The sequence below is a fragment of the Myxocyprinus asiaticus genome, chromosome 8 (assembly GCF_019703515.2).
Source record: "Myxocyprinus asiaticus isolate MX2 ecotype Aquarium Trade chromosome 8, UBuf_Myxa_2, whole genome shotgun sequence".
Taxonomy (NCBI): Eukaryota; Metazoa; Chordata; class Actinopteri; order Cypriniformes; family Catostomidae; genus Myxocyprinus; species Myxocyprinus asiaticus.
The window spans coordinates 3,258,034-3,270,991 of NC_059351.1; the positions used below are offsets into that span (position 1 = coordinate 3,258,034).

At 38.9% G+C, this 12,958-nt stretch overlaps 1 protein-coding gene across 1 annotated transcript in view; it reads right to left on the reverse strand.

Moving 5' to 3' along the window:
* The window catches only part of LOC127445543 (multiple PDZ domain protein-like), a 34,774-nt gene that overhangs the window by 17,101 nt on the left and 4,715 nt on the right, over positions 1 to 12,958 (reverse strand). Inside the window, exons 4-10 of the mRNA XM_051705697.1 lie at positions 10,651 to 10,845; positions 7,438 to 7,574; positions 7,056 to 7,281; positions 4,839 to 4,961; positions 4,441 to 4,623; positions 1,254 to 1,329; positions 1,006 to 1,094 (exon numbers count right to left, since the gene is read on the reverse strand). Of these exons, the coding sequence (XP_051561657.1) occupies positions 1,006 to 1,094; positions 1,254 to 1,329; positions 4,441 to 4,623; positions 4,839 to 4,961; positions 7,056 to 7,281; positions 7,438 to 7,574; positions 10,651 to 10,845 (1,029 nt within the window). The remainder of the gene's footprint in view (positions 1 to 1,005; positions 1,095 to 1,253; positions 1,330 to 4,440; positions 4,624 to 4,838; positions 4,962 to 7,055; positions 7,282 to 7,437; positions 7,575 to 10,650; positions 10,846 to 12,958) is intronic.

Consider the following 12,958-nt stretch of genomic DNA (forward strand, 5'->3'; position numbering starts at 1 on the left):
CTGACAGATTTACATTTATACAAACACAATACAAGCAGCAATGTAATTAATCATACAGAGTGCTACCATTCAGCCTTAGACAAACACTACAATGAAAACAAACCGTCACACACCACTCCCATGCATAAACACCCACATATACATATACACACAATAGCGACAGCGAGAGCAGTAACTGCCAAAAGCTCAGCCTGAAACCTCTGTAAAATTAATCCAAAAGGGATAATATGTTCACCACAAATTCACCCTTAAAACCATTAAAAGTACTGTTTGCATAGTTATGCATACACGTACATAAGGAGTCAAAGAATAAATGAAGTTCCAAATGTAAGTTCCCAAGTTTATATAAGTGGCCCTTTGCTCTGGTGGTGATTCTTCCGGCATCCCTCCATCTCCCCATTTCCACTATTTAGATTTCAGCCTGATCTCATGAAAATTACGTTACTGTGGCAACATTTTTACAAAATGAAATAACATGCTTCATTACACCTTTGGCTGCAGTTTCCTAGTAAAATGTCCAGCAAGGGGCGCCAAAAGCAAGTGAAATGGTGTTCAATGAGTATAAAGTACCTCCCTAACATAAAACTTTAACCTATACCTAACCAAGCGTGTCCTAAAAGCAAATGATAGGTGAACAAAACAGACTTACGCTTAACCAACACCTAAACCTAACCGTTAGTGTCCTAAAAGGAAATGGGACTTGAAAAGCACATTTTCTGAAGCAACCATGTAATTTCGTGTCGCTTCTATGACACTTTTGTCTCACTTGTCAGCTTCCGAATCCAAAGTTCAACACTCTATAAAGTGAGCTACCACACAAGCAAATCATGTTGGAATAAGTGTGTAAATGTAGGTAGGTCTGTTATTCAAGTGTTAAAATTGATAATTTTTCAATGAGCTCAAGCGCAGTCCTGTGCTCGAGGCTGGACAGCACGACAGATCCGTTTACCTCAATATGAACCAGCGAACTCGTGAAACAAGTTCATTTGTGATTTTTGAACTCACAGAAATTATGTGATCTCCAATGTGAATTTGTCCATCCTGATCCACTGTAAATCCCTTTAGTATGCTCTTTACTACAAACCCACTGGATTCTAAAAACACACATAGGACACCAATCAACATTCATTTAAAAAATGTCATTTAGAGCACATATTGTATTTGTTTGTTTTTAACCTTTAAGGTATCTCTCAGACTGATGCAGACAATAATCTCTCACTATGTTAAAAGATAACTGTGATCAGAAATCATACCTGCGTTCAAGTTTTCTGTTGATTTGGTGTCGAAATTGTTCTTGCTATTAGTTTTTTCCTTTTGCTCTACTAAATCCTGTACAAGGAGAATGCATTTATTATTGGCTAATCAAACTTTTATGGTTTTGTACTTGCAAAATCATAATACAGCAATAGTGAAGTTTGGCATTTAGATGATAACTGTAATTTAATCAAGAATAATCAGTGTTCCCACTCTTTTCGAGGCACACTTTTTTTCCAGGACAATTCCAGGACATTTTATGTGCCCAACAAGTGTAAAATTTAAGCAAAAACACATGCGTCCATTTAAATCGAGCTTTTATTTTGACGTTTCTGTGTATTTTTGACGGTAGTTTCTCACCTCCAGATAAGCAGTTCACTTCATGGCCCAAAGTGATTATTAATCCCTGTAAAGCTTATTAAATAAAATAAATACATAGTCTGTATGTGCTGCACACTTCAGAGTGTCCATTTTTTCTGCATACTACATGTGGTAACCGTGGTATATGCAGACTCAGATTGTTGAATTATTGAAAATGAATTCACATCCCAAGGTGTGAAGGCCAAATCACCAACTCAGGGTGTGAATTCTTTTTTTTAATTTTTTTATCAGTGGTCCGACCACCTTTGCTGTCTAAAGTTAATAACTCAAATGTTTTTCTGGTTTATATAACAGCACTGTTGGAACGAAAAAATCTAATTTTTTAAACTATTTCGTCGGAGCAAAGCAGAGATCACAGCAGATGAGCAGACAAAGTATGTGACAGGGAATCATTCATCACAGTTATTCGTTAATGTTGTTACACAATGCACAGTCGGCTGCAGGGAAATTTGTGTATTTGACTCCTATTCCGAGTCCCAATAGTTACCATGTTTCTGTTCATGTAACAAAAAACTTGTTAGCAACAGAGTCAAACAGTTCTACATTATACTAAAATATTGTCCAGGATAAATCATTATTTTCCAGGACATTTCGTTTTTTTTTTTTCAAATTTTCCGTTACTTTTCCATGACTTGAAAACTGCATTGCAAAATTCCAGGTTTTCCAGGATGTGTGGGAACCCTGATAACAAATTACACAATGTGAAAATAACATTTTTATAGGAAGCCCAAACTCTCTCCCTCTCTTTCACTTTACAGATTACACTGACTTTCTTCTAGGGCTGAAAGATTTGAAAAAAAAAAAAAAAAATCGAATTGGGATTATTTTGAAAAAAAATTGTGATTTGAACTGCGATATGATAAACATGAAAACCAAAAAACATGTGTGATTCCTTTTAACCAGAATTAAACCATGTTTTCCCCATGCTTTACCGCCGACCTGAAATACTGTTCTAGAAAGGGTGTTCACACTTGAGTCCTCTAAAAAGAACCAAACTAAATAAATAAATAAAGCAGTGAAACAGAGGGGGAAAAACATCATAATCACATTGCATCTGTCTCCTTTTTTCTCTCCCCTTTTTCTCCCCATTTGGAATGCCCAATTCCCACTACTTAGTAGATCCTCGTGGTGGCGCAGTTACTCACCTCAATCCGGGTGGCGGAGGACAAGTCTCAGTTGCCTCCGCTTCTGAGATAATCAATCCGCGCATCTTATCACGTGACTTGTTGTGCATGACACCGCGGAGACTCACAGCATGTGGAGGCTCATGCTACTCTCCGCGATCCACGCACAACTTACCACGCGCCCCATTGAGACCGAGAACCACTAATCGTGACCACAAGGAGGTTACCCCATGTGACTCTACCCACCCTAGCAACCGGGCCAATTTGGTTGCTTAGGAGACCTGGCTGGAGTCACTCGGCACACCCTGGATTTGAACTCGTGACTCCATCTGTCTGCTTTGTAAAAACATAAAAAAGTCCAATTTGAGAAAGGGACAGTTCACTTTTCATCATTATTTTTTTTTTTTTAAACCAAGTCAACTTGAATATTATATAACTGCAATTATAATAATGTTAAAAGTGCTGTAAGCAATTTTTCATGGAAAGGAATGCAAAAAATGTTCCTACTCCCTTAAAGATATTAATGAAATAAGTGTCCTGAGATATCTCACCGGTCTCTGTGACAGCTGTAGACTTTGTACACAGCAAATGGGCCGCGGACATTGACGTTTTTCTCCTGTCAATCATTTAGCTTGTTCTCATACTGTTGTATTTGAAGCGGATCATGGAGGCTACGATTCATAATGTTTGTCAGTTGAGGGTGCTATTGAGCCACTGTTGAATTTGACAGCCACAGGAACAAACAATGCTGCTCTTTTGCTCAGTTTTGGTCTCAAAATTATCTTTGGAAGGTGGGGTTTTGGAATGAGGAGCCATGACTGATTCAAAGTTAAAATCGCTTACAGCACCTTTAAGTTAAGAAATTATTATAGAAATATATTATTGTACAAGTACAATTATCATTATTACTATAATAGTTTATTGTTATTATTATTATTCAATAACAATTTATTTATTTAATAATTTCTTAACTTACAATGCAGTCCGATACCTCAAGCCTTTATTTTGGCAGAAGCTTTTATTTTAAAAACTGAAGAAACGTAAGTTTCTTTTGTTTGTAGTTGAGTTGACAACATCCTTTTAATGCAGTGAAATGCTCTCATCTGCCTTGCTGTCAACAAAAACCCACTCTCATGGGGTTATTTTAAATGTGTATAGTAAATTGCAGTAACCAAACATAGAGGTATGTGAAATTACGCAAATGTGCAATTAAAGTAAATCTGGGACACTTCGGTTAGCACACCGAACCGAACTCAGAGCACATCTGTTACTCGGCACCAGATAAATAGAATTTAATATTTTTGTGTATGGAGCACAGAACCACTCTGAAACCAGATGTGTAATACAATGATCCCATTTACATGTATTTTAGAAAGCACTACACACTAGAGACAAAACAGCCATGCACATAGGCTTAGCACAGCTGGCAGCGTGTTGAGGCTATTTATTTATTTAATTTAATCGCAGCTCTCGTGGTTTGAAAATCACACTGGTTCATATCGCGATTTTGATTTTATTTTGGTTAATCATTCAGCCCTACTTTCTTCTATATAACCTAAAACCCCTTGTGTGTTAATGTCCTCTAATTTCAATCAGTGTGTGTGTGTGTGTGTGTTGAGATTTTAACACACAATACACAGATGTGTATCCACACAGACCCAGGATCAGAAGTGTTTTGCACCTGAGTGTCCTGTTGCTGAGAGATAGGGGGTGAAAGGTCAACATCAGTGGTTTCCCTGGCGATGAGAAGTCTAACTTTGGAACCAGCAAGACGGAGCTCTCGTGCCACTTCCTCACTGGCCATGGAGGACACGTCTACATCACCGATCCTGAGGAGAAGATCACCTCTACGCAATCTACCATCCTGTGTGCACACAACCACACAGGTCAAGAGATCTGGGTGCAAATTAAGACTCCTCTTTAGAATTATGTGTCAGAAATTTCAATAGCTTTCTACACTCTGTTTGAATAATACAAAATTGGCTCTGCAGAAATTACCACTGTTTCCCACAGTCAAAACATTGACATTACATAAATTATTGTGCAGGTGTCTGCGAATACATCATGATTCATTCATACCTTTCCAGCTACCCCATCAGGTAGGATGGTTTTAACCATGGTACCAATACTCCTCCCGCCCACAATGCCAAAGCCCAAACCCGATCCATCATTCTGTAGCTCAATCAGATGAATTTGTCGAGGCTGTGGAACAAACTTAATCAGTGGTATTATAATTAAGTATAGTCATGCTAATAGAAGTGGGCTTCATTTCATTGTAATTGATCGACTCCAGGCATTAGCAGGTATTCTTACAGTCACATGAGATTCTGCTCACAGTAAACACCAAAACAAACAACCTTGTGTAAAGGAAAGCTCATGTATAAGATTGTAATCAAATTACTGCAGTTGTGTAACATATAATAATAGATAGTTATAAGCTTTAAGACAGTTATGAAACAGCTTCAGAGAAACATTTTGTCAGGTACACTTCCAGTCAAAAGTTTGGACACTCTTTACTACTCATTCTTTATTACTACTATTTTCCACATTTTAAAATGAAAGTAAAGTTATCAAAAATATGACATAAAACAAATGCAAAAATGGGAATAATATATTGAAAATAAGTTAAATCACAACTAGCCTCTACAAAGTAGAATTTTAGAATTATTGCTCGTTCACAGTGACACGTATTCACACGAGAATAAAAGACAAGGAAAGCACAGGGCCCAGATGGTGTTTCACCCACTTGTCTAAAATCCTGTGTTGACCAGCTGGCCCCCATCTTCACACAGATCTTCAACAGATCACTGGAGCAGTGTGAAGTTCCCTGCTGCTTCAAATGCTCCACCATTATCCCTGTCCCAAAGAAACCCAAAATTACAGGATTTAATGACTACAGACCCATCGCTCTGATGTCTGTGGTCATGAAGTCATTTGAGAGACTGGTGTTGGCCCACCTGAAGGACATCACTGGACCCTTTCTAGATCCCCTTTAATTTGCTTAACGAGCAAACAGGTCTGTGGATGATGCAGTCAACATGGGATTGCATCATATCCTGCAACATCTGGACAGACCAGGGAAATGCGCAAGGATCCTTTTTGTGGACTTCAGTTCGGCTTTCAACACCAACATCCCAGCTATTCTCTGGACTAAATTACATAAACTCTCTGTTCCCATGTCTATCTGTCAGTGGATCACCAGCTTTCTGACAGATAGGCAGCAGTTAGTGAGACTGGGGAAATTCACTTCCAGCACATGTACAATCAGCACTGGCACCCCCCAGGGATGTGTGCTCTCCCCACTACTCTTCTCTTCAAATGACTGCACCGCCAAGGACCGCTCTGTCAAGCTCCTGAAGTTTGCAGATGACACTACTGTCATCGGCCTCATCCAGGATGATGGTAAGTCTGCATACAGAAGGGAGGTTGAACAGCTGGCTGTCTGGTGCAGTCAAAACAACCTGGAGCTGAACACGCTCAAAACAGTGGAGATGATAGTGGACTTTAGGAGGAACACCCCAACACTGACCCCACTCACCATTCTGAACAGCACTGTGGCTGCAGTGGAGTCATTCAGGTTCCTGGGCACTACCATCTCACAGGACCTGAAGTGGGACACCCACATTGACTCCATTGTGAAAAAGGCCCAGCAGAGGTTGTACTTTCTTTGTCAGCTGAGGAAGTTCAACCTGCCACAGGTGCTACTGATACAGTTCTACTGTACTCAGCAGTCATTGAGTCTGTCCTCTGCACTTCAGTAACTGTCTGGTTTAGTTCAGCTATGAAATCGGTCATCAGAAGACTACAAAGGACAGTTTGGACTGCTGAGCGGATTATTGGTTGCCAATAATTAAGAACTGTACACTTCCAGAGTGAGGAAAAGGGCTGGAAAAATCACTCTGGACCCCATTCACCCAGCCCACTACCTTTTTGAACTGTTACCTTCTGGCCAGCACTACAGAGCACTGAGCACCGGAACCGTCAGGCACAAGAACAGTTGTTTCCCCCAGGCTATCCATCTCATGAACAGTTAAACTGCCCCACTGAGCAATAATTATGTGCAATACACAGTTTAGTCTATTTATATTTATCCAACATATCCCACCTCTTCTGCCATTACATTCCCTTGCACTATCTGTATATAACATATATATAACAATATATATACCCCTATATGCCTTTGGTTGAAAAGGTTCAAACTTTTGACTATAAGTGTGTGCTTGGGAAATTTTGGGCACTACCATAGTTATATAGTACCAGATATATGAAGGTTTGAAGGTTATGAAGGAACCTTACACTGAATTGTCCAGCAAGGCCAGAAAAGTTTTTGACAGAGACAGTGTGGCTCATTCGTGGTGATGGTGGTGGGCTGAATTTGGCTATTGGTCCTCTGGCTACAGTCAAGGTTACCATGGGGGCAGCTTCCTGCAGAACCTTGACAGCTTGCTCCTGTGTTACTGATGAGTCAAACAGCATACCATTCACTGCTAAAATCTGATCAGCCTCATGAAGATGTCCATCACTAAGACAGGAGAAGAGGGTAGGAAAGAGCTATAGATCTGAATGAAATGCTCAGACTTCACTCAGTAAATGAAAGCTCCAGAATAACGCAGCACTGATCTCTTATAATCTGTGAAGTTTTGCTGTATTTGTATCAGTGTCTTTGTTTATAATTTACCTGTATGCCACTGAGCCTGACTGAATCTCCTGTATGAAGATACCTTGACCGCCACTGTCTTCAGTCTCCACGCCAATAATGCTGATGCCTAAAGCGCTCTCTCCCTTCTCCAGGTCAAATCTAAGCACAGTCCGACCCTGACAGAGAAAAAGAGAAAGAGAGAGAGAGATTAGAGAGAGAGAAATAAACTGTTGGTTTTGTTAAATGCAGTGCTGAAATTATGGTGTTTATACAAGTCTGCATGATGAACATTTTCAGGGACGTATATGCCAATTAGCTTGAATATAGTTGGTTTCTGTTTCCTGGATGATGGTTTTCTGAGGTACTAGATTTACCAGATGACCATGATAAAAATCGGGACAGGTTTGAGACATTTTGAACATTTTAAGGCACCATAGACGCACTCCCGACGTTGGCTCAAGGCTGTTCCAAATAGCGAATAGTTTTTCTAAAACATTATGTCCACACTTAGCTGCATAGAAAGCTATAGGATGCACCCTTGCAATTTTTAAAATGGCATATCGGATGAAACTAGAGACTCTGCTCTTTTGACTCAAACAGGTTTTAATGTGAAAACTTAAGCTGTTTTCTTACCAGATGTAGTTTTGTTGCCATTTCTCCGAAAGACAAACTTGGCTGAGATTGGCACTATGTTGTTTTGTCACATGACTCGGTGCACTTAAAGTTTAACCCTTTAATGGCAGCCTAGAGCAGGGCTACTCAACTTCGGAAAGGTCAGGGGCCACAAAGCTGGATCCCTGTACCATTGAGGGCCGCACTCTTAATCTATTATGATGATATATATATATATATATATATATATATATAACATTTTTATAGTAAGAATGTTGGTTTTATTTAACGGGATAGTTCACCTAAATATTCTCTCATCATTTACTCACCTTCATGCCCTCCCAGATGTGTATAATTTTCCTCTGCTGAAGACAAATGATGATTATTTAGAAAAAATATCTCATCTCTGTGGATGAGAGACAGATCAATATTTAAGTCATAAGCTTTTTTTTTTATTATAAATCTTCAACTGCCAGTGAAAGTGGAAAAAAGTTATGAAATATTGATCTGTTTCTCACCCACACCTATCACATCACTACAGAAGATATGGATTAAACCACTAGAGTCGTATGGATTACTTTTATGCTGTATTTATGTGCTTTTTGGAGCCTCAAAGTTCTGGCACCCATTCACTTGCATTGTATGGACCTACAGAGCTGAAATATTCGTCCAAAAATCTTCATTTGTGTTCTGCAAAATAAATAAAGTCATACACATCTGGGATGGCATGAGGGTGAGTAAATAATGAAAGAATTTTCACTTTTGGGTGAACTATCCCTTTTAGTAATTATTTTAAACATAAGGGGTCTAACAGTTCAATTTTCTGATATAGATCAGTTCTGTTGTCACTGTGATTGTCAGCTAACAAACACCATGAGTGTTCAACATCACATACACCAGAGATGTGTTCAAACACAAGAGCGATATATCCATTATTAGCACCAAAAGTCCTAAATGTGAGGTCATAAATATTTGTCCCTTAGCGTTTTGCACCAAAGTAGATCACTAAAAAGCATTTGCGTGAAGGCACCAGAACGCCGTCACTGCAGGAAAAACGTTTTTTTTTTTCTTTTTTTCCTGTAAATACTGTTGTCATGACGAGTACATATATCTGATGAGCTATTCAAGAGATTGGACAGATTTCGCACCGTGTTGAGTAAGTGAGATTGTGAGCACGCATGTTTGACTGACAGACCGCACGTGAGCACACATGTACACAAACTGACTATTTTACCCAAAATGTGTGTGCTGTGTACATTTATACTGATTAGAGTATTGCGATGTTCCTCTTGTGCTACTTGTACTGAAATCAGTTGCAAGTTGCATCTCTCGTGTGTTGCGTGTGAGGAGAGCTATTTCAATGAACTGAGGAGTTTCCACTTATGTAGAGTGTACCAAACCGCTCTCTTATGAGGCTTTCATTTCAGCTGCCTATACCTATCACTAGGTTTTTGAACAGACTCTTGGTCTTGTGGGTAGTACTGTATGCATTCTCTGACTTTTTTAACTATGCCGCTTTTTTTGTGGGCGAACAGAGTTCAAATTTAGCCTCGTGTGATTAAGTTAATGCTTTTGTTTTAATTTACAAAAGTTTGCAAAGAACAGAAAGGACATTAAAGAAACATTATATTTAAAAAAATGGCTTGGATTCTGATCTGATCTCTGGACACACTAAAATGTGTCAAACCAAAACTAGTCTTGCTGATATTGAAATACAACACAAAGCAAAAGTTTTAACATGATTACACAGGAAATCGATATGCTGCTTCTGAATGTTAATGTACCCTGAAATTGACCCTATTACTGACAAGCGGCATCCCCATCAGAGACATTTGTGGTGCAACTGATAACGCATTGCGCGAGCAATCTCTGAGACAGGTTCTGGTCCCATGGAAACCAGGAAGTGATCGTGTTCACATAATCAATGATGACAGCGATTCAGAGGTTGCATTTTCATTCTAAAATTACATTTTTACTCCACTGATATATGCATTCCTGTTGACTGTTTTACATAATTACAAGTCAATTTCGGTAAGCACAGGCCAAGTTCAGCAGCAGAACTTTTGACCTCCTCTTGCCGAATTAACAGTCTGTTCAGTCTGAACGTTTTGCAGACCTGAATCTGCTCAACATTTCTAACCTCAAATGTTTTTAAGATGACTGGAAATGGTTTTTCAGAATTACAAAATTGAGTAAATTCATTTTCACAAGCTATAATGTCGGTTTCTCATATCCACCGTGAGCGGGGCGTGAATGAGACATGAGCAGTGCGTTTTCGTTTTGGCGCCCATATTAACAGATTACACCCAGGAACCCAAAGATAACTGTATTTTAAGCACGGAGCTGCACCTGTGTCTTCACAATGTGAAAGCCCAACCCGACCGCACCGCACACGCCCTCCGCTCATGGAGGATATGTGAAACCAGCGTAATATAAACGTTTCGATCTTTCTGTAGGTCTTATGCTTTCTGTTTATGGGTCAAAACACAAAGGCAACACATCACATTGACATGAATCATAGCTATGCCAGTTTAAAACCTTTACAGCAATCAAACTAAGCTAGAACTAATTAAGAAAACTGCATCCCAATTGTATCAAGGCTTGTAAAATAGGCACTGTCCTCGGTTTATTGGAATGTACCTGGGCCATGGACTGCAGCACTGAAATGTCCTCAGTGATGCAGGGGGCAAAAGTCACATGGTTAGTGGATCGACAGCAGCCACTGCGTTGTTGAGCCGAAAGGTAGGAGTCTCTGTGTCTCAGAGTGTAGGAGGGGTGGGATGCGCGCAAACCATCCACATCATCGCTCACAGACTGAGATGTTCTGGGAGAAACCTAGACAAACACGAACCCAAAATGATGTAGCTAACTGGTGTTCTCTTAAATACATTGTCAGCAAAGTGGATATTTCAACAACTTGGAGTGATATTTAATGCTTGTTTATCAAGAGCATTCTTCCTCCAAGAATGCTTTGAGAGAGATGCATCTGCCTTCATCTGTTCAAGTGCATAATCTGATGTTTAGTTTAGCTGTTATTCCTTCATCACTGTGTCAAATTGAGAAATATGCTGTAACCAACTAAACCAAGACCCCAGCACAGTCTAAACCTGTTTAACAGTTAATGTTTTTGATACTCACTCATTTACTCATCTGAGCTTAACTGAGTTCAGAGTGTTAATGTATTTGCAGGTGTCTGTTGTGTCGTATTTGTGTGTGTGTGTGTGTGTGTGTTTGTGACTTGCTGACCCCTGCCTCTCTCTCTTAGTCAGCACAGCTTTAGTGGTCAGCTCAGATAAGTAGCTTATACGGCCTCAGTTTGGTCCCTGCTGCAGTTTTCACAGAATCAACATCTCTAAATACTTATCTCTCTCCCTCTCCCTCTCCCTCTCCCTCTCTCTCTCTTTCTCTCGCTCTTTCTCTCTCTCACACACACACACATACACACACACACAAACACACACACAGACAAACCAAGGACATGTTAGGCAATGAGAACTGTCCTTGTAGATAATGTTCAAATACACACTTTACATATAAGCTACGTTTTCATTTAGAGCTCTCATCTGAATGCATGGAACATTTTGTTTAAAGACACTGGGTTTTATTCAGTAACCGTGCATATGCATGCATTTCTGACAAACATTTTCATTTTCACACAAAAACTCTGATTCATAAAAAGAATTAGTACATTATTTTCAAAATTTTGGAAAAATTTAGAAACACCTCAAACAACAGGAACACAAAAATCACAGATGGCCTTACATAGAATGTGTAAAGGATTAGTTCACCCAAAAATGAAAATTCTCTCATCATTTACTCACCCTCATGCCATCCCAGATGTGTATGACTTTCTTTCTTCTGCAGAACACAACTGAAGATTTTAGAAGAATATCTCAGCTCTGTAGGTCCATACAATGCAAGTGAATGATGGACAGAACTTAAAAGCTCCAAAAATCTTGTAAAAGTAATCCATAAGACTCCAGTGGTTAAACTATGTCTTCAGAAGTGACATGATAGGTGTGGGTGAGAAACAGAACAATATTTAAATATTTAAGTCCTTTTTTTTTACTCTAAATCTCCACTTTCACTTTCACTTTCATTTTTACATCTAAATGTCACATGTGGTGCCAGTTTAGTTTCACTTTCACATCTGAAAGTGAGAGTGAAAGTGGAGATTTAGAGTACAAAATAATGTAAATATTGATCTGTTTCTCACTCACATCTATCATATCGCTTCTGAAGACATGGATTAAACCACTGGAGTCATATGGAATACCTTTATGTTTCCTTTATGTGATTTTTTTACAAAGGTCTGATCACCATTCACTTGCATTGTATGGACATACTGAGCTGAAATATTCTTATAAAAACCTTCAAATGAGTTCTGATGAAGAAAGAAAGTCAAACACATCTGGGATTTCAGGAGGGTGAGTGAATGATGAGAGAATTTTCATTTTTGGGTGAACTATCCATTTAAGGTGAAATGTTTCTTTATATATATATATATATATATATATTGATTAAATTTCATTGTGATTAATCTCATATTATGTTTGTATTTAACGTATTCAGTCCTTTTGAATTTTTATTATGCTTAACAAGGTCATAAACGGCGTAAGAATAAACCGACCGAAACGGGTAGATTTTTACCCATTATGCCGATGTAAATGTAAACACCTTAAACAACAATTTCACCGGCTCATCCAATGTGCACACGTTTTCAAATTTCATGTAAACACGGATTTCTTGCCTTGTCAGATTTAGAGAGTATGGGGTGGCAAAGCTCATTTTTAGGGTGGCAGCTACCACCCAGTGCCAACATTCTGGCCCCACCCCTGAGCTCTGGTTTTATTCTTTTTCATTTAAACTCATAACTAATTATAGCATGCCCTTAAAATATGACTGGTTGTGAGGATTGATTTAGACTCATTTTCATAGGGCAAGATAT